Below are 27,628 nucleotides of genomic sequence, written 5' to 3'. Positions count from 1 at the left end.
TGCACTCACTGCTCACTACTCTGCACTCACTACTCACTACTCTGCACTCACTACTTTGCACTCACTACTCACTACTCTGCACTCACTACTCACTACTCTGCACTCACTACTCACTACTCTGCACTCACTACTCGGCACTCACTACTCACTACTCTCCATTCACTACTCTGCATTCACTACTCTGCGCTCTCTGTAAGCTCACTGAAAAGTTTAGTTGTGCTATTGAATGGTCAAAGATCCTCTGTTCAATGGTACTCATTTTATCGACCTTAGAAGGGTGAAAAGCCATGTAAACTCATGTGGAATCAAACAAGTGAACATGTGAGTATAGGAGAGCAAACACAGATCCTTGGAGTAGGCACATTAGCTCCTTTGGCCACCAGTGTAATACATAACTGTTACTATACCACATGACCCAGTAAGATAACGGTGTTCGGACAGTGTAGTGACACACACAGTAGTGTGTTTTACTGCTACTGCCTGTCTTCAGAGCAGCCTGTGACCGAAAAGGGGGCTCTCTGTAAGCTCACTGAAAAGTTTAGTTGTGCTATTGAATGGTCAAAGATCCTCTGTTCAATGGTAAACATTTTATCGACCTTAGAAGGATGAAAAGCCATGTAAACTCATGTGGAATCAAACAAGTGAACATGTGAGTATAGGAGAGCAAACACAGATCCTTGGAGTAGGCACATTAGCTCCTTTGGCCACCAGTGTAATACATAACTGTTACCATACCACATGACCCAGTAAGATAACGGTGTTCGGACAGTGTACTGACACACACAGTAGTGTGTTTTACTGCTACTGCCTGTCTTCAGAGCAGCCTGTGACCGAAAAGGGGGCTCTCTGTAAGCTCACTGAAAGTTTAGTTGTGCTATTGAATGGTCAAAGATCCTCTGTTCAATGGTACTCATTTTATCGACCTTAGAAGGATGAAAAGCCATGTAAACTCATGTGGAATCAAACAAGTGAACATGTGAGTATAGGAGAGCAAACACAGATCCTTGGAGTAGGCACATTAGCTCCTTTGGCCACCAGTGTAATACATAACTGTTACCATACCACATGTCCCAGTAAGATAACGGTGTTCGGACAGTGTAGTGACACACACAGTGGTGTGTTTTACTGCTACTGCCTGTCTTCAGAGCAGCCTGTGACTGAAAAGGGGGCTCTCTGTAAGCTCACTGAAAAGTTTAGTTGTGCTATTGAATGGTCAAAGATCCTTTGTTCAATGGTACTCATTTTATCGACCTTAGAAGGATGAAAAGCCATGTAAACTCATGTGAAATCAAACAAGTGAACATGTGAGTATAGGAGAGCAAACACAGATCCTTGGAGTAGGCACATTAGCTCCTTTGGCCACCAGTGTAATACATAACTGTTACCATACCACATGTCCCAGTAAGATAACGGTGTTCGGACAGTGTAGTGACACACACAGTAGTGTGTTTTACTGCTACTGCCTGTCTTCAGAGCAGCCTGTGACCGAAAAGGGGGCTCTCTGTAAGCTCACTGAAAGTTTAGTTGCGCTATTGAATGGTCAAAGATCCTCTGTTCAATGGTACTCATTTTATCGACCTTAGAAGGATGAAAAGCCATGTAAACTCATGTGGAATCAAACAAGTGAACATGTGAGTATAGGAGAGCAAACACAGATCCTTGGAGTAGGCACATTAGCTCCTTTGGCCACCAGTGTAATACATAACTGTTACCATACCACATGACCCAGTAAGATAACGGTGTTCGGACAGTGTACTGACACACACAGTAGTGTGTTTTACTGCTACTGCCTGTCTTCAGAGCAGCCTGTGACCGAAAAGGGGGCTCTCTGTAAGCTCACTGAAAGTTTAGTTGTGCTATTGAATGGTCAAAGATCCTCTGTTCAATGGTACTCATTTTATCGACCTTAGAAGGATGAAAAGCCATGTAAACTCATGTGGAATCAAACAAGTGAACATGTGAGTATAGGAGAGCAAACACAGATCCTTGGAGTAGGCACATTAGCTCCTTTGGCCACCAGTGTAATACAGAACTGTTACCATACCACATGTCCCAGTAAGATAACGGTGTTCAAACAGTGTAGTGACACACACAGTGGTGTGTTTTACTGCTACTTCCTGTCTTCAGAGCAGCCTGTGACTGAAAAGGGGGCTCTCTGTAAGCTCACTGAAAAGTTTAGTTGTGCTATTGAATGGTCAAAGATCCTTTGTTCAATGGTACTCATTTTATCGACCTTAGAAGGATGAAAAGCCATGTAAACTCATGTGAAATCAAACAAGTGAACATGTGAGTATAGGAGAGCAAACACAGATCCTTGGAGTAGGCACATTAGCTCCTTTGGCCACCAGTGTAATACATAACTGTTACCATACCACATGTCCCAGTAAGATAACGGTGTTCGGACAGTGTAGTGACACACACAGTAGTGTGTTTTACTGCTACTGCCTGTCTTCAGAGCAGCCTGTGACCGAAAAGGGGGCTCTCTGTAAGCTCACTGACTCCTAGCAGTCACTGCAAACCATCCTGAGTGCTCGGTGGCAGCTATATAAGGTATATAAATATTCCATTGCCACCAGTTGACCCCGTGATACTCCGGTCCTAATGGAAGCAGCCCCTTTGAAAGTCAGCAGTATAGTATTATATTGATATAGCTCTCCCTGCCAGTGTACCTCCCTGAACCCGCGGCGCGCGCCGGTATATAGGAGTGCAGCTGACCTGCTGTGGCTGCTATTAATAAATACAATTGATGCTTCATCGTTCTGAGCTGCCTGTGCCCTCTGCCTTTAGTGAGCTGTGCAGCCGCTGCCTGGCTGCTTCTGCTCTGTTTTCAGCCTTGGCTGGCAGCGATGGGGTTAACGCTGCTCAAGCAGGAGTAGTGTTCGCCGCTGGATCTGGAAAGCGCATGCGTGCAATCACACGCATGCGCGCTAAACGGCCAGAAGTGGGATCACAGACCGGCAGAGACGGGCAGCGGGCAACGAGAGGAGAAACCGGCGGAATCCAAGGACTGCACGGAAGAGAACAGGACCGGACAACTTAGTTGTAGGAGGTAGGAGGGGGTATCGGTGCACGTGTGTGTGTGTGTGTATGCTCGTGTGTGTATGTATGTGTGCGACGGCGGGGGGGCCTCGGCGCACTCGTGTGTGTGTGTATGCATGGGAGAGTGTGTGTCTCTGTATGTATGTATGTATGTGCGTGCGTGCGTGCATGGGTGCTCGTGTGTGTGTCTGTGTCTGTGTGAATGCGCATGCGTGTAGGAGCTTCCCAGGAGACAGCAGCTGGCCACAGCGCTCGTTCGCGTGCGCGTGGCCAGCTCTAATCGCCTCCTCGGAGAGAAAATGCGCGCGCCAGGTGCTGTCTCCTGGGAAGCAGAGTCAGCGACAAAAGATCTCCTGGCGGACACAGCGCTGACGCGCTGTTAAACGCCAGGAGACCTAAAAAACGAACTTTCGACATGAAAGTCACAAACAGTGGAGAAACAGGAGGTCAATTATGTGGTGTGAGCGGAAGGACAGGTTTATCTTGTTGAGTAATTCTAAGGGGAGTGACTGCAGGCATGAATGAAACTCCCATCTGTTCTGCCCGCTAAGTTTAAACTTTTCACAGTTTATGTGAAAACAAGTTGATTCCGGGTCAGTTGTGAAACACCTGCTTACAAATGAGTTATAGTTGTGCTAGGCCCCCCTTGGTCGTGCTGGGCCTGGCTTCCCTTACAGATGGGAAGGAGACAGGAGGTGCCGCTCGATGCCATGGTGAAGTGTTACTTTACATTAGAACTGATGTCCTGGTTCTTGCAAAATTGAAATGCTTCCTGCAGGAAACATAATCTCTACCATTGCTAGCAGCCTCTCCCATTTATTTTCCAAAAGCCATGTCAAGAAAGCTGTTAATATTATTTTGTAATCAATTATGCACTGATTACAATAGGACACTGTTCTCTTGTACCCTGATCATGGTCACTTATTTTATTCTTCACTACTGTTTACTACAGTAGTTTGTTTCTTATAGATTCCTTTTGAGCCGACAGTGAATGGTTGTATGGGAGTTTGGGAAACCATTTTGGTGCGCGAGACTTGCCTACATCTCAAATCACCGTACAAATAAGAATACCCTAAAAGATGTATTCTCAAGGAATGAAATTATTTAGCAATTGTTTCCTACAACTGTTGCCATTATAGTTGTATATGATTGCCAATATCTTATCCTTTATGGAGCTGCCTCAGCCTTCCTAGATAGCTCTACGAAGTCTTTGCATTAAAGTCTTGAGTGGGCCAGAGTTTGGGTTATAGGGCACAAGGCCAGATGGAGTCTGTTGATGCAACGTAAATCATCAAATCAAAAGAGACTTTATTCGGTATATTTCAACCATAAAAGTGCATAAAACATACAGTACATACATACAATGACATTAGGTAAAATCTGATTACAAGTAATAAAAGGACTGAGTACATTAGATTCGTCAATTCATTCATTGGTCCAAACAAATTCGCAGTTTAAGAGACAGTTTTAAAAATTCAAGAACTTGAAGGACACTATCACTATGCAGCAATTGCAAATATAAAAAGGCTGGTCGTATCTGATTAAAATTCATTTTTTTTAAAAGAGCAATTAAAAAGCGTTTACGTGGGAATTCATAAAATCTGCATAAAAACATAAAATGCAACATATCCTGTGGAGACTTTCCGTCGCAGCCACAGGATATTGGATTTTTACAGAAACTCTCCTTTTTAGGCCTGATAAGCAGATGTTGAAACAGGTTAAATCTAAATCTTGTTAATAAGAACTTGTCGTGAGTGCTAAGAGTACCGAGTAGGTAAGGCTCTGTTGTCAGACAGGTTTTAATCATAATACATTTCCTTACACTTACTTTTTGTAACTCAACACCCTCCCTCACAGCCTTCTTACGCAGAAGAAAGGCCTGCTTGACTAGATCAATGTCCACCTTTCCAATCCCTGACGGGTGTTCAAGCAGATCAGGACAACCCATCTCAGAGAAACAAGTTTTTAAGTACTTCAACCAGGGGGTGCCCAACGCATTATCATGAGCCATAAAATCATTAACAATTAAATGTGTTAGTGGAATGTCTTCGCATAACCACATTTTCAACCAGCATATCAGAGGTCGTAGGGGCAGGATATCGCTCAAATACCCCACTCCTAATTCCTCATGAACTGCAAAATTGGAGGTAGAGGCCGGGACACACAGAAGCCGTTTGTAAAAAGAATTTTCTGTGATCTGAAGTTGATCCCCAGCCATGTAACCCCAAAGCTCACTCCCGTAGGCTGCGGTTGCTACAGATTTTGCGCCATATAATTTTATCATAGCAGCCGTCGGCTTTTTACCGAGTTTTGAAGCAAAATTGAAAATGGAGGCAATAACCCTAGAAACGTCACATCTTTTCTTCGCAAGTTGTGGGCCCCAGGATAATTTAGAATCAAAGAGAACTCCTAGATAGGAAAATGTGTTAGAGAACGGTATTGCTGCCTTATCTAGTTTAAAAGTATATTGTCTCTTTCGCTGTTTCCCCACTTGCATAATGTAAGATTTAGAATTATTCACTAGCAGATCTCTGTCTTCCATGAACTTTTTGAATGCGTTCAGCAGTAATTGTAGGCCTTTTTCAGTTCTTGCCAACAACACCGCATCATCTGCGTATAACAGGACAGGGATACTTCTATTCCCCACTCTTGGGCTGTCTGCTTTCACCTCCTGTAAAACGCCATCCAGCTCATTTATATAAAAGTTAAAAAGGAAAGGAGCTAATATGCAGCCTTGCCGCACCCCCTTCCCTGTTCTAAAATCATCAGTTACTGACAGGTCTTGACAATACCTTATATTTGCACTTGTATTACTGTGAAGGTCAACCAGAAAATTTATAATACCGCTGTCCACTCCCTTATCCCTCATGGACCCCCACAGCATCCCCCTGTTCACACAGTCGAAAGCTGAGGATAGGTCCATGAAGGCCAGATGGACTGTACCCTTTTGAGCAATAGTATATTTACTAAGTATTAAGAAGAGATTTAAACATTGTGTTGTGGTCGAGCGGCCATTACAAAAACCATATTGAGTAATAGACATGATGTTATTGTCCCGTGACCACTCAGAGAGACGCCGCAGTACAATTCTCCCCACTAGTTTCGCCATAGAGTTAATAAGGGAGATAGGCCTGTAACAGAGAGGGCTATCCCTGTCCCCCTTTTTAAATATAGGCGCAATAGTGGAGAGCCCCCAGGATAGCGGGCATCTGACTCTCGCGGCTGCATTGATAACCGCCACAATAATCGGGGCCCAAAAATTAGGATCAGATTTGAAGAGATCCGGGGGTATCCCATCAGGGCCTGGTGATTTGCCCGATGTGAGCCCCTCTATTCCCACTAAAACCTCTCCTATACTGACATTAAGGCATGGGCCCCCATTGGTGCATTCAGAAAATACAGCGTTAACCTCACTACCCCCGTACAGTTGTTTAAAATGTGCAACCCATTCATCTTTTGTTATAACACATTCTAACCCCTCACCAGAGTCTTGCACCAGGAAGGGTTTCTTAAGCGCCGCCCAAAATCTAGCACTGTTTTTCAGTGTTTGTGGTTCCAGGATCTCAGCCCAGGCCTCATTCTTCAGTACCTCCTTCCGTGAGGCAATGACTGATTTATACTCTTTACGTGTTCTCTGCACTAATTCCTTGTTTCTTGGTTTTACTAACAAGGCAGCTCTGAGGTCACGAGCTGCTTTAGAGCATTCCTTGTCGAACCACCTCGAGCCATCCCTCCCTCTACTCTTTAAAGGTTCTGTCATTAAGATAGCTATTTTATCTGTTAGTCTCTGAAAATCAGACAGGACCTGAGTTGGATCAGAATCATCCTGGGTGCAAGTGATTATGTCACTACAGTTATTTTGGATATTCTGATATATGAGGTCCGGGGTGCACATAGACCATTTTAGGCGGCGGCTGCCATCCATTGCTGTTACCCTACCCTTGGCCAGGTTGCGACTTACGCTAGCCACCCAGGGCCCCCTTAGATGAATAGTGAGTGGGTTGTGGTCACTGAGTGCGTTATTAACTATAGAAAATGAACGCACAAAGACCTGCATGGGCAAGGTTAACAACATATAGTCGATAATAGTCCCCTTTCCATGCCCTTTAAAAGTTGGGGTGACAATGCGCTTTGAGGGGTCACATAGTGCCATTGCTAGAGTAAGACCATGGTCATTAAGAAAATTATTAAAACGTGCCCCCTCCATGGAATGTTCCAGATGTAAACCATTTATTCTGGGACAGTGTAATTCGTGAAGGTTTTTCCCTAGGGGGTCACCACAGGGGTGAATATTAAAATCGCCCATGATCAACAAATGATGTGAACAATCCCTCATTGAAGTGCCTATGTAATCATTTAAGATTTCTAAGTTGCCATGAGCTGTACCATTGTTAATAGAATTATAAAAATTGATCAGGCCAGCTTTACAATTGCCAGCAGATAAAACTAGACCTTGTATACCTGGGTTGCTTGATACCCTGCTGTCAATTGTACATGTCAGTGCTACTGAGATAAACATTACCATACCACCCTTTGGCCTTCCCCGGTTTACTGGTGTCGCAGGTACAAAATATGCCTTGTAACCTTCAATATACATTACACATTTAACTGACCACGTCTCTTGAAGGCAGATAATCTGAAAACCCCTAATATATGATAACCAGCTTTCATCTTTCATTTTGTTTTCTAGGCCCGCCACATTCCAGCATATAACATTGTTTTTAAGTGTTGTAGGTGGGTTCACCTCTGTCGGATGTCCTACAGGAGACTGTACAGTACTCTGACCATCCGGGGCCCTCAGTCAATCACAGGCGTCCAGCCCCAAAAACATTTCAAATCGGTTATGAGTGGGAACATTGTACCCTCTCATACTCTGATTAATAGCTTTGGTGTTTGCTGCCAAAGTTTGCCAACCATTCTGCCCATTAGTATTATTGTTATACATATGTGGTACTGCCGAAATTGGGGTCTGAGCATGAGATGTGGGCCTATACCTACGAGGATCTTTAGGAGAATTCTGATCAGGGGCATAAAAGTAGCCCAGAGGGCGCACACAAACACTGTTTGCATTGTATACCAGTGAGGATGCACGCAGCAAGACTGTCGCGACATGCTGGAAATTAACAACCACACAATCCCCCGTGGTTGCCTTCCTCGAAGGGCCAACCCAATTGACCCTTTCAGTGGAAATAATTTGGTCATAATAATGGGTTGGGTAACCCCAATTTTTGTTTAACCACGCCACTGTTTTGTTTTTTAGAGAATCATAAGGTTCTCCATGTGGTTGGGTTGATACTTCTTCGTAGCGTGGAACATTGGTTAACACCACCACATATGGCACACAATCAGGAGGGAGATTTACATTCCTAAGATTAGCTCTCTGCGGAGCAGCTGCATGAGTACCCAAGGATGCACGAACCTGCTGAATTGGCTGGATTACTGGTGCTGTAGGTGTCACAGCCCCAACACCAGCCAAACCTTGAGGATTCGGCTGCTGCCCGCTCTGCCCCCTGGCTGCATTCTCCTTCCCGCCCCTAACAGAAGTAATTTTCGGGGCTGTAGCTGCTGGGGCTGGGGCTGGGGTCAGGTGTGCCGTCACCAAACTGCCCAGCCTTTCTACCTCAGCGGCTACTACATCCAATCTGGACATTATTGGGCTAATTAAATCAATAAATTTGGCCTCCAACTTTCCTACTATTGTGTTTATCAGTGTATCTAGATTGGAGGCAGATAGGATTAGGCTTCCCTCGTTAGTGCCCTCTTTGTTGGTTTCTTCTATGACAGGATTGCTTGCGCTATTAGCGATAGTGGCTTTGCAATTATTGGGTGGATTGATATGGGATTTAGTTTTTAAAGGTTTCCCCCCGCGCCTCCCTTGAGTCTTTCTACACTTCCTCACTGGTCTTAGGGCAGAAGGGGCCTCTACTGACTCTTCCACAACTGAGTCTTCCTCCGATGTGTTGTGCAGGTCCACAGGGTTCTCAGAATGTACCTGTGCCTGTACCACTAGGCTGGGTCCCCCTGTGCTATGTGGGGCATCTTCTATAATGCCTTCTGAGCCTTCTGTTGTTTCAGTGGGCACATTATCCATGAGGGGGGGAAGACTTTTACTGCCTAGTGAGGCCCTACGATCGTTGTTTATTTGAGTGACTTTTTTGACCAGGAAATTATCCATGGTGAGCATGCCAGCTACTAGTGGATCCGAAATTAATTTGGGCATTATAGCTGTTACAATATGTCCCTGAGCCCCCAGTAGGCGATTGGAGACCTGTTCTACCTCAGTCTAATGTAACAATTGTCCACGATACAGTACTAGAACAAGATTAAAAATAAAATATAAACAGTCCAATGTCTCACTTAAATGTACAGAGTCCTTACGTTGGAGCCAGGGTCCGTGGCCCGTCCCGTCCTCTTCCGGCCACTGAGGGCTTGGCCCGGCGTGCGCCCGCGCGCGTCCCGCGACGCGAAGGGAGCGTCCCTTGATGTAGCGCCTCCTAGCGCGCTCTGGCCGGATGCCGGAAGTGGCCGCTATGCTCCCTGGGAGCTGTAGTCTCTAGCCGCGGGATGGAATGCGGTGGCGGCGAGACTCACAGCGTTTGGGCCCCAGGAGCTAGCAGGCGAGTGTCTGGTCTGCAGGTGAGTTACTCCCCTCTGTGCCCCGGCGTTTGCAACGTATTGTGCTAAGCGTCTAGAGTTGTGTCCAAGCTCTACAATACAGTGGCCAGGGACTTTATGGTTTTGGGGCTGATAATTAAATACATATCTGCTTAATGACCAGAGCCAGAGCTGGGATCATGCTGGGTGTTAGGATTACCCAGGTTTCACCAAGCGCTTCATAAAGGGGCAGCCTTCCAGATGTGCCATGCTCACCCCGATCAATGGGGAACAGTAGTTACTCAGATTATCCGTAGAGCCATCATCAGATCTAACCACTGGGTAATTATTTCTGTTTCAGGTAGGAGAGCAGTATGTTAAGAAGATTGGTGGTATCTTCGCCTTCAAAATAAAAGATGGCCCTGGCGGGAAAGAGGCACTCTGGGTTGTGGATCTGAAAAATGGCAAGGGTTCGGTGAGTGTCAATTCAGGTGAGTGTGCTTGTTTCTTTGCAGAGGGGTCATGCCATGGGCTATCGCTCTGTCCCTTTAAATGTTCGTCAGTGCTTTGTGTTTGTATATAAAGTGGTATACTATTTCATGTCGGTCATTGTTTTTGTCAGAGGGAAAGAGTGTGTAAAAAGAAAAGGGATGGATGAGCTGTTTGGTTTGGCATTAGTGATGCTTAATTCTTCATGTTCAACTCAGGTAAGCTGTGAAAGGAATTGGTGGACTATGTGCTACAGGTTGGTGGTTAACTTTAGGTAGAACACCTACTACAACTCTGAAGCATGTGTCCCAGTTCAGTCATGACCACTCTTATCTCCTTCATTAAAGGGACTGAATGGACATGAGTGTTGAACTCCATTCCCTCCCTGTACAGATGGTTCATCCAAAGCTGAGGTATGTTAATGAGACAGCGAGTTAGTTGACACTACCATTGGTCACTGCATTCTTAAAGGACTTCTCTCTCTAAAGAAGTCTCCTAAGCACCCTCGTAGATGGCAAACAAGCCTTAAAACTTGGCCTGGATGGAGTTTTACTCCGCTAAGTGCCAGAAAAACTCTGCTGCGACCCGCAGAGTTCCACCAGGGGCGGAGTCCGTGAAGTTGTGGTGCTCCCACTGATTTTTAGTGCCGGGTTTTTGTCCTGCACTATAAAATCAGCACGAATGGCACTAAGCATCGCGCAGTGGGCGCTGCTGCTTTCTGCTGCTCGAGTAGACATTCTACTTGAGTAGCAGCTTCCTCAACACCAAACCCAAAGGAACTCAATTTAACAATTTGGCTCCTGAAGTCAGAGTTTGGCTATTTGAATCTGCCACCAGACTGTATGCATATCTTGAAAGAAGCATTAAAGCCTACCACTAGAGCTTCTTATGCAGCAAAAAGGAAAATATGTGTTCTCTATTGTAATAACAATAAAATGAATCCTTCAGATGCTTCCATTCAAACCATTACAACCATTACTTGTTACCTTTTGCATCTACAGCAAACTGGCCTAGCTTATACATCTGTTAGGTTGCATCTTGCAGCAGACACTGCATATTTGCAAAAAAGACAACAATTGTTATTGTTTAAAGTTCCTGTGATTAAAGCCTTTATGGAAGGAAGGCTTAAAAAAGAGTAATTCCACCCAAAATACATCCAGCACCATTGTGGAATCTTAACATTCTACTTACAAGACTCATGGGTCCACCCTTTGAGCTTTTACAGAAGTGTCCTTTGCTGGAGACATCGTTCACCACGCATTCCATTTCAATGTGGTACTATTACATCGTGGTTTTCACTACGCAAGTCGTTACACCGACTTGCACTGGAGGGTGCTGTTGACTAAGGAATAGTGTGAATTACTGTTTTCAACACCTTCCCTACTGTATGTAGATTGGAGGAGTTGGAATAGTAATCACACTATTCCTAAATCCAGTGCCCCTCCAGCGCAAGTTGATGTAACGACTTGCTTGTGAAAACCGTGATCTAACAGACCGCGTTGAAATGGCCTTCGATGTATCATCATACATCCGTCCTTTGCAGTTCCTTTCATGGAAGGTTATCTTCCTCATTGCAATAACTTCATTACGGAGAGTTGGTGAGCTACAGGCATTAACTTTAGAAGAACCCTTTTTTCAGCTTTATAAAGATAGGGTAGTTCTTTGCACCAATCCTAAATTTCTCCCTAAAGTCGTTTCTCCTTTTCACATTAACCAATCAGTTGAGTTACCTGTATTCTTCCTCCCATCAGATTCTGTAGCAGGAAGAGCTCTTCACACACTTGATGTCAAAAGAGCGTTATTTTATTATATTGAAAGGACAAAACATTTTCGTATAACAAAGCAACTTTTTGGTGCATTTGCTCCATCTCACAAATGCAATCATATTTGTAATTCAGGTATTTTGAGATGGGTTGTTAAATGCAGTCAAACTTGCTATGCTAAAGCTAAAAGAACTTTTTCTATACCTTCAAGAGTGCATTCCATTCGCAAAATAGGGGCATCCATGGCCTTTTTAGGTAGCATTCCAATTGCTGATATCTGTAAAGCAGCAACATGGTCCACACCACACACATTTAGTAAACACTATTATGTGGATGTGTTAGCATGCCAACAAGGTTATGTAGGACAAGCAGTGCTAAAGACACTTTTAGACAACTGCAACATCTACGGGTTAGCCACTACTTTGGGAGAACACTTCTATATAGTCTATGTAAAGCATGTGTATCTGCAGCACACATGCCTCAAAAGTACTGTTACTTACCCAGTAAGCATCTTTCCTTGGCATGTAGAGCTGTAGATTCACATGTGCCCTTCCCAGACACCTGTATTTGTTGCAGTTCTCTTTATTTACATTACATACACATGGACATCTCTTCACTACATTCACTTACTCCATTCTCACCCTCTTGCGGGACAATAATCTAACAATGGAGTTGATACCCATGCGTACTGTCACCGAAAGGAGGAGTCCCCTTACCTCGGGACTGTAAAGACTTCGAAGAAAAATAACTTGCAAACATTCGGACCCAACACTAGATGGCGGGACAATGCAAAACATGTGAATCTACAGCTCTACATGCCAAAAGCAGATGCTTACTGGGTAAGTAACATAATCCTTCTCAGCACTGACTCAATTGTTAAGTGAAGGAGAACGTGGGGTTTAATGTTCCTCTGAGGAGAGATCAGAGATGTGTCCAGTGCAAGTTGATTTTCCAGTAGCACAGAGGGTTAATGTGCCTGCAGCAAAGAACATACACCATGCATATCACAGAAACTAACACTGCTAAAAGGGATTAGTTAGGGTAGATATGTATCCTTATTAGCAAAACCAACCCCAACTACTGTGGTACGTTTTGAATCCTCATTGCGTGCTCCTCCAGATCAAACACTTAAAATATACTGCACAGTCACACACTTTTTTTGCTGTACCGTCATCTTACAAGAACACTAGGTTAGTGCCCTTCCATTTCAGTTGCTTTGCAGCCATTTCAAGATCCTACAGTTTCTCTCATAGTTGTTCAATGTCACTCATTATTACACTGAAATCATGAAAATGTCACATATAGGCAATCTGAAACATTGGCAGCTATGACCAGGACATGTAAGACTCAGAAGTACATGTCCTACCTTTTAAATGAACTGTACACTGCACATCGGGCTGCCTAGGACCTACCTTAGGGGTATTTGTAATAAAAAAGGAAGGTTTGGGACTGTTAAGTAGGTTAACTTGGCAGGTCAAAATGGCAGTTTATACTGAACATAGGCTCTGCAGTGGCAGGCCTGAGCCATGTTAAAATGCTACTGAAGTGGGTGGCACAATCCGTGCTGCAAGCCCACTAGTATCCATCACGGTGAGGAGTGATCCTGTTCTGGGCCTAGGTGGCTGGGATCAATTAACTGTTTAACAGTTTGAGAGTACCCCATGTCATTGATCCTAGAGTTTTTTTTTAATTAGATATGTCCCTTGTTTGTATCTTGGATTGTAATTTTATGACTATTGTACATTATTTGACTTTCGTTTTCTGATCACTCAGCTATCACATATCTGTTAATAGTATAAAGTTATGCATCCACAGAGAAAAGGCATGTCTGGTTATAAAATATATTTATCACTTGATGTCATTATTATCTTTCAAATACCACCTAATACATTCAATGGCGTGCCACAAAACAACTTATATACAATTCATATAGATCCTTCAATGTAGAACGCCATAAAAACAAATACATATAAAATGTCAAAATATTACATTGACACATTACATTTATCCTTGTGTGCCATCTCAGGTCACAACTAGTGCATATTGTAAAAGGGGTGTCCTACAATGTAGCTCTATAAAACGTTGTGATTGGATATTTCACAGTCCTGGGTGGTCTTAATCTGCACTTAGACAATTCCAAAAACCCTGCCATCTCAGGACTAGTCGAAAACCTCTCAGCTCTCCAGCTTAATCAAAAAGTGTCCAGAAGCACCCACATTAAAGGCCATCTCCTGGAACCGATTTTCTCTAACATAGAGGATCTCTCAGTAGGAGCCCCAACACAACTACCACGGTCCGATAATTTTCTGATACCCCGCTCATGGGACACTATGGGGCCAAAACCTTATTTAATAAGATCACCACGAAGGAACGTCCATGGTCCACATTTCCCTTCGAACAGTGGATCTCAACCCTCGAGACCACCATACCCGCCAAGAATGCAAACCGTACTGCAGCCAATAATAGGTTTAACAAATGGACTGAGCTCTTGCTAGACCAGGCTCTCCCTAAACAATCATTCCTAAAATAAACAGATTCAAGACCTCGCCATGGTATACGCCAAACCTACGCAAACATTAAACAAGCATGAGAAGAATTGGAAAGGGAATGGAGAAGCGATTATGCACCACTTACAGAGCAAAAGTACAGGGAGAGTATAAAAATCTACCAAAGAGCAATTAAAAAGACACAAGCCTCATACTATAGGGAAAAAACACCCTTGCCGCTAACGCACCGCAGGAAATCTTTCTGCATCTGCGATCCGCAAATTTGCGCGAAATCGGCAAAAAAATCCACGAGTTCGCAAACAAATTAGCGGATTGGCCCAAAAAAGACTGTTTACTGGTGTGCGGGGCCAAACGGGCGGGGCTTCTATGCGTGTTCACATGCCTCTTATGTATAAAGGGTCAGAGAGCGAGCAGGGCATCATATGAGGAGAAAGCAGCCTCCTGGTGACAGGAATTACATGGGGATCATGCTCGAGAAACTTATGGATGTAAAGACCTCCCCGAAGTATTACAGCTATTTTCGACGGCAGAGACGGGGATAAAGCACACTTGCCCAGCCTCGACCGTGCTCACTAATGTTTTGGGCTGATTAAAGCGTTACAGAATTTGCGCTTCAACTCGGGCACCTGATAATCTGATAGTGCTTCCTGTTGAGGTTTAATTGTTGTGACAGGAGCCTCGTGCCAGAAAGGATCCTGCCCTGCATATTTTATCCACGAAGATACCACCGTTTTGTGCAATACCTCTACTCAACTGGAGTATTTCTACTGGCTAATCAGTAAGTGCTACCTCGTTGGGTAAATGTATAGTGCTTTTCCTACACTGCAGCTGCGTAAAGGGCCAGAAGATTTGTCTCCAGTGACCATGTGTGCCTGTAACTTTGCCACCGTGCCAAAAGGCGTCGAGGTCCCTTGAGTGAGCTGTCCATCATAGTTGGGAAAGGGCGGGAAGAAGTTCCCTACTGCTAGTGTGTGGTGTGCGGGGCCAAACGGATGGGACTTCGATGCATGTCAACATGCCTCTTGTGTGGGTCAGAGAGCGAGCAGGGCATCATATGAGGAGAAAGCTGCCTCCTGGTGACACGAATTACACGGGGATCATGCTCGAGAAACTCATGGAGGCAAAGACCTCCCCGAAATATTACAGCTAATTTTCGACGGCAGAGACGGGGATAAAGCACACTTGCCCAGCCTCGACTGTGCTCACTAATGTTTTGGGCTGATTAAAACGTTACAGAATTTGCGCTTCAACTCGGGCACCTGATAATCTGTATGTGCTTCCTGTTGAGGTTTAATTGTTGTGATAGGAGCCTCGTGCCAGAATGAACCCTGCCCTGCATATTTTATCCATGAAGATGCCACCATTTTGTGCAATACCTCTACTCAACTGGAGTACTTTCTACTGGCTAATCAGTAAGTGCTACCTCGTTGGGTAAATGTATAGTGCTTTTCCTACACTGCAACTGCGTAAAGGGCCCGAAGATTTGCCTCCAGTGACCGTGTGTGCCTGTAACTTTGGTCCCTTGAGTGAGCTGGCCATAAAAAAAATTAAAAAATCTGCCCGCAAGTGAATTTGCGAATTTTTCAGCAATTTCGCAAGATTCGCGGATTGCAAAATTGCAGAAAATCCGCAAATTTCACGAGCGGAACGGATTTTTGGCCCATAATTACTTTAAACCACCCAGAAAACACACCTGAAATCCTAGAACTGTGCTTATAGGAAGTCACAAAATGGATGGAACTCTCATGTCTAAAATTGAACGGAGATAAGATGGAGCAAATGCTCCTTGGCAACTCCGCTACCTCCAACATAGGGTCACTATAGCCAAACTGTTTTGGCCCTGCACCACCGCAAAAAAAACAGATCAAAAGTCTGGGGATGTGGATGGACCACTCCTTGACCTTCGGATACCAAACAACTAAACTGTCAGCCACTTGTTATGGCATCATAAGGATGCTACGGAAAGTACTGCCCCTCCTTCCGCTCCTGGCAAGGAGAATAATGGTCCAGGCTCTCATCCTCTCGCGAATGGATTACGGAAATGCACTTATTCTTGGAAACCCTAAGGCCACAACAACCAGACTGCAGATTATTCAGAACAGTGCAGCTTGTTTGCTCCTAGGCCTTCCGCATCAACAATCAGCCAAACCTGCTCTGAAAACTACACTGGCTACCAATATCTGAAAGAATTAAATTCAAAGCACTGTGTATCACCCGTAAGTCTTTCTGGGGGAAGGGACTAGTGATAAATCAATCAATGATCACCCCTCTACTACCCAAACAGAAGCCTCTGCTCAGCAAACATGCTTCTCGTAACAGTGCCAAAAATAAAGAGAGCAAAAAGTGGCGGACGCTCCTTCTCTTATAATGCAGCTAGACTATGGAATGCTCTTCCACCCCATATACGGCAAGAAACCAACCACATTTCCTTTAGGAAACTACTAAAAACCTGGCTTTTCCAAACCGTTCAGTCCGCATCCGCAAACAGTGCTGGGATGCCTCTGGTTAGCTATGCGCTCTATAAATGTTTATTTCATTCATTCATTTCATTCATATTTGGGGACATATTTTGCCCCTCACTGATTCAGTAAATATGGTACTACAGGGCCCTTGTGAGGTTTGGGATCCTTTATGTGGTCATGGAGGTATCAACATTATCCTTGCCTGTTTTATGAATTAATTCTTTCTTTCTTGGTAGTTGAAACGACTCCTGGCCACTTGAGTTTATACGCCGATGCGTTGCGACCTTCTTATTAGGCCTGAGTAATTTCTGAAGGTCTTCTTCAGGGCTGGTGGAATATTTGTGTAGGACACGTTTAAGGAGGTGGAAAGTTCAATCATTTTACTGCACCCCCACTCGGGGTGAGTGGTGTGTGCTCAACGCTGAACCTTCTGCGTTTGGTCAATTGCAATATTTAGTCACTGATGATATTCAAGACTGCGCTTATTTTTCTGATCTGAAATAAGGTATCTTCATGTAGGAATTCTCGTATATGCATGTCCTACTAAGGGGCCCTTCGTGGGTCAGTCTGTGGATTTTTGTGTTCTGTTTTGAGTACAGAGCATATGCAGTCTAGCACTGGCTAGCAGTGGTAAAGTGTATATGTAGCAATTCCTAGGCAATTAGGATAAAAACAAGGGATCATTACAACGGACGTCAGACGCCGACAGCCAATTCTATCGTGCCGAACCTTTATTGCGATCCGAGTTATCCTTCTCGGTGTCCGTATAGCCTATACATGACAGGAAGTCTTGCCGCCCGCATCTGATTATACGCGGCTAGAAGTATCCCCGCCTGCATCGTATTGGGCAACCTATTTTACGAGACTGCTATCGAACTCACCTAAGGGAGTTTTGCTTTCTCTAAAATCATCGGGAGAAGTGCTGTGTTTCTTCGGCATATCTCGCTTGTGGAACCCTTTTCCCTGATTTGGGCTGCTTCACCACAATCACGTGTTCTAACTATTCCCCAATTATAAACAACATAATTGCTTTTATGAAGGTGACTCCGTTTCAGAGACTAAAAGGATAGTTTTTACTTTACTGAAAACCTTGCTGCACAACACAGAGGTTCTTTTAAATATTCAGTAAGAGACAGGTGTATGTCTACACTTTTTCTTAAAATTTTGTGTGGCTCCTGAAGAAGGCGTCGTTGTACGCCGAAACGCGCGTCGAGAAACATTCTCTTTGCCACCCTTTTTATGTTTTATTGGTTATTGCTCCTTTTTTTGTTTAGCTTTAGTGTCAACATTTATGTATATTTTATATTGTAATGTATGTTATTTTGAGTGTATAATTTGATGTTGCTTATTAAAAATTATATGATTTTAATAATTTTTGTATTGAATGTCCTTCCCTCCACATACACTAGTTCCCTTGTTTTTATCCTAATTGCCTAGGAATTGCTACATATACATTATTTCCCTGTCCTAGGAATTTTTATCTTTGTTCAGGGTGTCCTTGCTTTTTACATATAGCAGTGGTAAAGTGTCCAGAGTCCTAAAGCAATCAAAAACCGAGGACAGACAAAAGGGAGGAGTACAGCAATAAGTTTGGGGGTGACCCTGCAGAAAGTCTCAGAAATAGGTATTTAATATTTGTGTTTTTCCATTCAGTCATATGGTGTGTTTTCTAAACTGTACAGTGGCATGTCAGGTAGAGTCTGGAAACGACCACAAGCTACTTCATGGTACCAGGAAATGAAGTTAGGAGTAGTTGCTACCATTAAAGTATTCAGGTTTTTTCTTTCAACCAGGGAACATTTTTCTGTGGAACGTATCCAAAAACAGTGACAGTGTCCAAGCCTCCAAATATAGCTCTCAAAATCGGTTGAAAAAGCACCAAATTTGAAGAGATATTCTTTAAGGGATGAGATTGAAGCTCATAACTCTTCACTCTTCTAACGTGAAAAGAGAAGTTTCCATGCTCCATTGAGCAGCTCCTTTCTGTAATATGTGGAAAGAAATACTTTAGTACATAGCTTTTGGAAACCTTTTTCTAAGCAGAACCTGGGCTGCTATGGGAATTCACAAGGACATATTATCAAGCCCATTATCGCCGTTTAAGTGGCAGTTTCCTGCCGATAAAGGGGTGATAATTTTATCTCCTGTTCTTGATAATATGGCCCTGCATATTTTTTTTTTATTTTTATTTATTTATATTTTATTTAAACCAGTGAAAACAGGGAGTAGTACAGAGTCTCTCGCCTACATCCCTTCTCGGGCCGGCCACATCATCTGTCATCGTCAAATCAAAAATCATGTCCATTGGTAACAGTGTCAAAATAGTAACTTCCATTCAAAGTAAGGTAAAGGATCATTAGCTGTACCAATGCATGCCTGTACTACATAGCATATTTCTTACAAACAAGACAAAGAGAAATGCGCCCATCTTTATGTTCCCCTCCCGTTAGACTGTACTTCCCTCCCCTACCACACTTCCCCCCCCCCAACTGACCCAAACTAGATGCGCTCATCAGATGCCAAGTCCTACTGTGTTGTGCGCCCTGAACTCTGTGTATGTGCTAGTTGACCTGTAGTAACGTGTGTGCATATTCGCCTTACCATGCTCCCATTCTCTACAGAGTGTGTGCTGCTATTCGTGCCTAGTAACGTGTCTCCCGCCCGTGTCCCACCAATACCGGGGTAGAGGGGGGGTGGTGTGAGGTCTCTCCCCCGTCGCCATCATCTAATGTCGTGTGTCAGCCCTCAGCGCCTCTCGTCCCTCCTGTGAAGGTGTCAGTGTGTCACTCTCCGCATCCTTAGCTGTCAGGTAAGCCTGGTACAATCCCCAGAAGTTCTTAGGGCGGCTCCTAGGGGGGAGCAGCTCCAAAAGGCCTCAGATTGCGTATTACAATATAGCATCTCATGGGACCATCTTTTCAGGACTGGCAGAGGCCCTCGCATCCAGCAGGTCGCTACAACTTTACGCGCCACCAAGAGGCCCATGTCAACAAGCCTGCGCAGTGGAGCAGGAACCGGCTTGGAGTAGCCCAGTAATGCCAAAGCCGGATCTGGCGGTAGCTCTACCTCAGTCATATTGCTCATTTCGCCAAAAACCGCCTTCCAGAACTTATGTACCCCCGGACACTCCCATGCCATATGCATAAAACCGGCTATCGGCGCGTGACACCTCTCACATTCCGCTGATTGCCTAAGACCATATTTGTGAAGTCTTTCCGGGGTGTAGTATACGCGCTGCAAATATTTAAAATGTATCAGCCGATGCCTGGCATTCAGGGATACCCTCCTAGTACTCGTACAGCAGTATGTCCACATAGCGTCGTCTATCTGTACGCCAAGATCCGTCTGCCATGCCAATCGCGCCCTGCTGTAGGTTACTTGGGAGTGTTGGTGTCCGATTTTGTACAAATTGGTAATCAGTTTATGCTGGGATGATGTTTTTATCACGTATGTGAACTCCGGTATATCAGGGGGCTCCGCGAGGTCCGGGCCTAGCAGTTCCAGAAAAGCCCCACGTACTCTATGATATTGAATATTTACTAGGACCATATGGTGCTCTCCGCCCTGTGAGACTTGCTCCCAGGTCTTGACTATCCCGGCCTCGAATAAATCTCCCATAGTTTTAATAACAAGAGTTTGCAAAGCCCTGACTACCCCAGTTTCCACAATCGTGGGGAGCCATCTTGCCCATTCAATCAGCATCAACGGGGAATATAGCAGCTCGCAGGCCTGCGATCGCAGTATCGAGTGCCAAGCGTGATTAGTGGCCCTAACAGAGTCGAGTGTTCCCACTCTGCGGTCCATTGGGTCACATACCGTAGCCGGTAACGGGACAGGGGCTGCAAAGAGCCGCTCCATTATCACGTGTGGGATGTCTCGACGTCCATGAATCCAGGTATGTAAGTGCGTAGCTTGCGCAACGTGGTAGTATCTTTCAAAATTGGGCACTCCCAATCCACCCTGCTCATAAGGGAGCATCAGGACCTCCCATTTCACCCTAGGCTGTCCACCTCCCCATGCCAATCGATTAAGGAGTTGCGTGAGAGTACGAAAGAATGATTTCGGCATTACTATGGGGAGGTTAAAGAATAAAAAGAGGAAACGGGGGAGTATCACCATTTTAATGATAGCTATCCTACCCATGAGGGAAAGCGGAAGTTTACACCACCTGTCCACATCGGTAGCCAGCTTACCACAGGCCACGCCATAGTTTTCGCGGGCTAAGACGTCCGGGTCAGTGTGTATCTGAATGCCAAGGTATCTGACTGGGTCCGTAGACCACATTAGTGGGTACTCCATGTCAAAACAGTCTGTAACGCTCGTTAACGGGAACGCCACCGACTTCGTCCAATTCACGCGAAGTCCGGAAAGTGCCCCAAATCGCACCACCTCCCGCAGGACCGCCGACAAGTTGCTGACAGGGTCCCTGATATATAGCAGTGTGTCATCAGCATACGTGGATATCCCTATGTTATATGTCGGAAAGCTGATAGCTCTATGTCTGTGGTATTCTCTAAGTGCACACGCCAAAGGTTCCGCAACCAGCGCATACAGTAGCGGAGAAAGGGGGCAGCCCTGTCTGGTGCCTCTACTAATCGGGAAAGGATCCGAAACTGCGTCTCCTATCCGTACCCTGGCAGTGGGATTATGATAGAGTGCTCCTAGCATTTGGACAAAGGGTTCGCCCAACCCCAGCTTCCTCAACACTCTAAACAGAAAGGGCCACTCCACAGAGTCAAAGGCCTTCTCCATGTCCAAGAAGACCGCCACAGCTTGCGTGTCTTGGCGGGTGTGTTGAATCGCGCCCAGTGCCGTGCGAATGTTATAGTTCAGGTTGCGTTCGGGGATAAAACCCGCCTGCTCCGGCGCCACCAATCCGGGAGCCACCAACGCCAGGCGTGTCGCTAACACTTTCGCGAAGATCTTAGCGTCGACGTTGATCATCGATAATGGCCTATACGACCCGCAATGTTCAGGGGGCTTCCCTGGTTTCAGAATCGTAACTATGAGAGCCTCTCGCATGGATGGGGGCATCATCCCCGTCTCACATATTTCGTCAAAGAGAGTGGAGAGATGCGGGATCAGCAGGTCTTTGAAGGCTTTATAGAAGCCCACCGTCAGTCCATCCGCCCCAGGGGCACTTCCCGATTTCATACCCTCTAGCGCATCAGCAATATCATCCTTTTGTACCGGGGCCATAAGGAATTCCCTTTGCCAATTTTCCAGGAAAGGCATCTTGATATAGCTCAGATAGTCGTCGATGTCGTTCTCTACATTGGTTAATCTAGCAGAATAAAGGCGCGAATAAAAGTCTGTGAATTCCTTGAGCATTGCGCCCTCGTCTCGCAAAATTAGGCCCTCCTCTGTGTGAAGTTCCTTGAGTGGGGCGACACGTCTGGTGCCCTTAATGATTTTAGCCAGTAGAGAGCTCGGACGCTCCCCCTCGCCATAGATGCGCTCTGAGGCGTATTTACCCAGGTGGCGCACCTCCCTGTCTGCTTCCTCACTAAATTCCCAGAGTAGTTCCTGCATTCGAGTCACATCAGCCCCGGCATCGTTCGCTTGGTGTTCCCGCTCCAACTCCGCTATGCTCCACTCTAAGTGGGTCAGTCTCTGTCTTATAGCCTTAAGTACACTAGAATGTTTCGCCATCACCTGACCTCTTATGACCACCTTGAAAGTCTCCCAGACCGTGGAAAAAGTGTCTACCGACCCAATATTAGTGTCAAAGAATGAGTCTATCTCTTCGGCCAGCTCTGCTCGGAAAGTCTCATCGAGCAGTGAGTAAGGAGGGAACCGCCAGGTGAAGGGGGGTATTCTCTTCTCTGGTGTGTCTATCACCATCAACACTGGGGAGTGGTCAATGGCCCTGCATATTTATTCCTAGGCTATTGTTTACAGTGTTATTGTTTGCTTGAAATACACCTCTTTTTATTTGAGTCACACCCACATTTAAGATCTGGAATAAGTGGGATTAGTTTTGGTTTATTTTGTGTCCATCTTTACAATCAGCCCTGCATCACCCAGCTCAATAGTGTATTGCCGCTTACCTTCTTACCTAGGTGCTCAACACCTCAAATGTCGAATTTTGATAATTGTGCTATGTTAGTGTATAAATATATATCCATGTTTATTATCCCGTCAAAAAACGCAGTAGTAAAAAGCAAAAATATTGTACGCTCATACTTGCCAGCACTAGCTCATCCTTTAAAAAAGTCTTAAGTATGTAGGTAATATTATATTTTTTTAAAAGAGCATATTAGGATTTTCTGCAGGGAGTAGACAATGTGGTAGTTTCCCAATATTCTTGTTTTTATTTTTATGTCAGGCTTTAGCCAAGACCTTTTGCTTTTACTTAAGCTGTGGTTTGTAATGCGCTTTCTTATAAGGGCTGTCCTCCAGCCCTCTTACACTCATTGGTCTGTTATTGTAAAAAAATTAATTTTCTAGGACTTTCCTTCTTCTATCCATCCACTATTTCTTTTATGATCCGAATAACAGACCAACATGCACACTGCTCAAATTAATTTCATATTTCCCTACACAAATTCGACACTAATCCTTTTTGGGTTCCAGAGTAGCCTGTTACTTGCTGAAAAGTTCTACAACACCTCATCAGGGGAGCAAATGCAATATAAATGCAAACCCTTCCCTCCTCCATCCCTCCACTATCCTTCTCTATCCAAATAACAGAGTAACATATCCACCGCTCACATTAATTTTATATTTTCCTAACTCATTCACCACTAATCCTTTTCTGGTTCCGGACTAGCATGCTACTCGTCGAAAAACGCTTCAACACCTCATCAGCTGTAGAAAGCTCTATATAAATGCAAACCTTTTCCTCTTTTATCCCCCCACTATCCTTTTCTATCCAAATAAGAGAGTAACATATCCACCGCTCAAATGTATCCCATATTTCACTATACTAATTCACCACTAATTGTTTGAGGGTTCTGAAGTAGCGTGCTACTCGCTGAGAATGTGCTTCAACTCCTTGTCAGGGATAGTAAGCGTGATATAAATGCAATTACAATACAGTTACAATACAATATGCATTTTTTCTTCTGTCAACTACAGCATGGGGCAGTGGGCCAGGCCATTGGCTAAGTTCACTCTGAGTGACGACAATCTGCTCTTTTTCAAGGAGAACATCCACACATGGTAGTTCCTTAATTTCCAGGGACTACCATGGAAATGTTTGCATTTTGAAAATATATACACTCTCACAGCAGCTTCCCCAACAATAAAGTTTAGAAAAAACAAAACAAGTAGTGGCAAGGCTAGAACATTAGGATATGATAAATCTGATAGGGCAGAAACTGTTCATGAGTAAATAACCAGGTTTTGAGAAGTTTTCTGAAAGCAAGATTGTCGGCTGTCACCGGATGTGATAATGCAAGGCAGTTAACATCTTTGCAGCGAGAAAGATGAGAGACCAGCAACACTTTAGGCCCAAATCTCTGTACTGGGGGTGCATGTCGGACATTATTCAGCTTTCTGTCCATCAATTTTTATTTTTGCATTTGTCATCCCAGGTGGGAAGGGTATGCCCAGACATGGGTCTCGTGCTCATCATGCCGCTAGAGTCAAGCTAGCCTGGCTAATGAGGGGTGATATCCCCGAAATTGGTCCTGAATGCTTGTTTCCGGTCCAGGGAGGACCTGGCCTGGCAGTTACGGTTTGTCAGTTCACATGGGGAGCTGGGTCAAGACTGATTGGCATACGGGTTGGTCTAAAAGTGAAAGACATGGTGTGCAGAAAAACGATGGATTTAGGCCCAGATCTCTGTACTGGGGGGGAATGTTTTACATTGTATAGCATTCCGCCCATCAATTGTTCTTTTTATATTGTTCTCCCTTGTAGAGCCAGCAGAACTTCATAACTTCATAAAGATGGGAAGTTGTTGAGCAAAGAGCCTTTGTGGAATGCAGTGTTTTTAATTAACTCTGGCCAGTTGCAAAACCTTTTGAAGATAGTACACTTTGTAATAGGAAGCCAGTGCCAGTGCAGACATCTGAGATGGTGGGATAAAAGGGGGTGGCGAGGAAGACCAGGGAAAAATTGCACTTCTGTGTTCCAATCTAGGTCAAGCTGCTAAATTGAGATTGAGGTGGACCAAAAAAGTGTTACAGTTTTCTGGGTGAGAGCCGACAATTACTGTGAAGCAACATTCATTGGAAGGGAAGGAGAATCTTCTTACGAACGCTCAGACAAACAAAACGTGTTGACCAGCTTATCTCAACTATCAGTTATTTGAACTGAACCGTCGATATGTTGATTGAAGAAGAATCCCTTAGTATGAAGCTAGGGTAAAGGGGTTAGATAGGTACCCAAACCTGGGACCCACCTGCTCGTGGTTCACATAGAAAGGGCCTCCAGGTATACTAATCTCAGTCTTATCGGAGTTGAGCATGAAGTTATTTTATTCATTCTGATGGCCACTTCTCAAAGGCAGGCACAAAAGTTGACCTGAGTTGAGGGAGACTTGACTTCTATTCCCAAGATATTTTGAGTATTACCTGAAATCATAGTTGTCTGAACTACGTCCTAACATGTGATGTAGAGATTGAAGAGAGTAGGGCTGTGAAATGAGCCTAGGGGACTCCATCGTCTGATAGCTTGAAGATGGATAAAAAGGAAGGGAGACATGACAACCTGACCCTCCACAAATGAAGAGAGCCAAACAATGGCTTTTATTCTGGAAAGCAACCTAGCAGACTAGAAATTAAGACTCGAAATCAAAGACCACAATATTATCCAATTGGATAAGGGCAGCAGAACTAACCTTGTGCTAAGGAAGTTGCTACTGGTTCATGATGACATCAGAGCAACTTCTTTATTGTGGGTGACTCTCATTGGTGAATATAGATATCTAATGAAGATTACATATTACTAAAACAAACTGGAACATAATTTTTAAAAGGTGAAATATATGAGCCTGGCAAGGGTATAGGGGAGATCAGGACTGCATGTTAGAAGGCTGCCTTGGTATCACTAGTATTTAACTATTTGAATTCTGCTAAGACCGGATAATCTAATTTGAAGTTACCAGTAAGTATTTCAGGGATAGTAACAGTGAAGGTAAATCCAGATATATTTAATAATTTTCTAGATGAAAATGGAAGTCAAAGACTCACAAATTTAAATGGGAGCAACTAAGGAGTCATAATAATCAGTTAAAAAAAATCAGTATGGTGTAGCAACCTCAATAGTCACTTTAATATGAACTCCTTCCCTTGATAGGATATTATCTGGTGACGATGTCTAGCTGCTGAGTTCCTACCTTAGAATATTCACCCAGGCATAAAACTGGATACAGATAATCTTAAGCAGTACTTCTGCGCCCTGCTCCGTGGCGCCCATTGTCTGCACGCTGTCAGTGCCAGATGTGATCTGCGTGATGCCTATAAATGCGCTACCCAAGCTCGCTAACGGTAGTTGCCCCAGTATTGGAACTTTCATAGATTCCCATGCTTTGTATCATTCCCCGTCGTCGGAATGGGAGCCTTGGTAGTATAAAAACCATAGAAACAAAAGAGAAACCTAGGCCTAGGCCTCATCTCCTTTTGTATCCTATCACCCTCTTTTTGTAAAAAGAGACCAAACTTTTGCCAGGACCAATCAGAGCAGCCTCACCCTCTAGAACCTTCCTGAGAGAGCTCAGAGCCTTAGATTTTTCTACCGCACGTTGTGCTAGGGAGTCTCCACTGAGCTCTGCTCAGTTTTCAACTACTTTCTGGTTATTTCTTCAATTTTTCTTCACAACATCGAGATGTCTGATAAGGAGAAGAAGGCCTTGTTCAGGCCCTGTGCCTCTTGTGGGAAAAAACGCCTGTTTGTGGAAGATAAGCATGAGAATTGTATTTATTGCTTATATCCAGACCACAAGGCCACAGAGTGCAAGATCTGCAGGACCTTCTCGAACAAGACCCTTCGTGACAGGGAAGGTCGCCTGTTAACCTGGCTACAGAAAATGAAGACTCGCAAGGAGGTGATCTCTTCGGATGAGGAGGATTCCACATCTTTTGCTTCTTCTCACAGATCAAGGAAGAGGGGTAGGTCTCCCCCTGCTGCTTCTACATCTGAGCCCCCACTTCAAGCCTCTCACAAGATCTCTGATAGGTCTGAGAAGGCTGGTCCCCTTCAATCTCCTCACGAAAGTGAAAAGGAGAGGCAGGGACAGGCTGCTGGAGGTGTTACAGCCTTAAAGGACAAAAAGGAGGGTGTTCTCCCTTCTCCTCCGTTCAAAAAGAGTAAATCCAGTGACAAACACTCTGCTGTCACTTCAGGATCTGGACAGGACAGAAAACAGCGTCCGTCGACGACGAAAACACCAGGTACGTCGACGACGGTTACTTCTGTCAAAGTTCCCGCTGTTTCTGTTCCGCCGTCGACGGGATCGTCTGCGGCAGCTTTTTCGACGACGACTTCGTCGACGTTCAAGGTCCCGAGTTCGTCGACGCTGACGTCTTCCACGTCGACGACGACGACGAGCACACTACTGTCGACGGCCGCGTCGACGACGAGGACTACGTCGACGACGACCACTACTTCAACGTCGACGATGATGATAATGACGACGAGTTCGTCTACGAGACCGTCGACGATGGGGTCGACGACGAAGATTGGGTCAACGAAGGCGATGGTACCATCGACGATTCCGCTGACGGCTCAGTCGACGACGGCTGCTCTGGCGACGACGACACCGTCGACGAGACCGTCGACGGGTCAAAAGTTAGTTTTTCCAATTCAGAAGATGAAGATTACGCCG

At 44.7% G+C, this 27,628-nt stretch overlaps 1 protein-coding gene across 1 annotated transcript in view; it reads left to right on the top strand.

Annotated features, from left to right (window-relative positions):
* LOC144807875 (sterol carrier protein 2-like) overlaps positions 1-24,747 on the top strand; it is a 37,544-nt gene extending 12,797 nt beyond the window's left edge. Inside the window, exons 3-4 of the mRNA XM_078673491.1 lie at positions 9,995-10,108; positions 24,721-24,747. Coding sequence (XP_078529617.1) covers positions 9,995-10,108; positions 24,721-24,747 — 141 coding nt within the window. The remainder of the gene's footprint in view (positions 1-9,994; positions 10,109-24,720) is intronic.
* The last annotated feature ends 2,881 nt before the right edge of the window (positions 24,748-27,628 follow it).

This window comes from Lissotriton helveticus, chromosome 1_2, assembly GCF_964261635.1.
Source record: "Lissotriton helveticus chromosome 1_2, aLisHel1.1, whole genome shotgun sequence".
NCBI lineage: Eukaryota > Metazoa > Chordata > Amphibia > Caudata > Salamandridae > Lissotriton > Lissotriton helveticus.
Note: the sequence above shows the minus strand (reverse complement) of the source record. Positions and strands in the feature narration are given on the sequence as shown.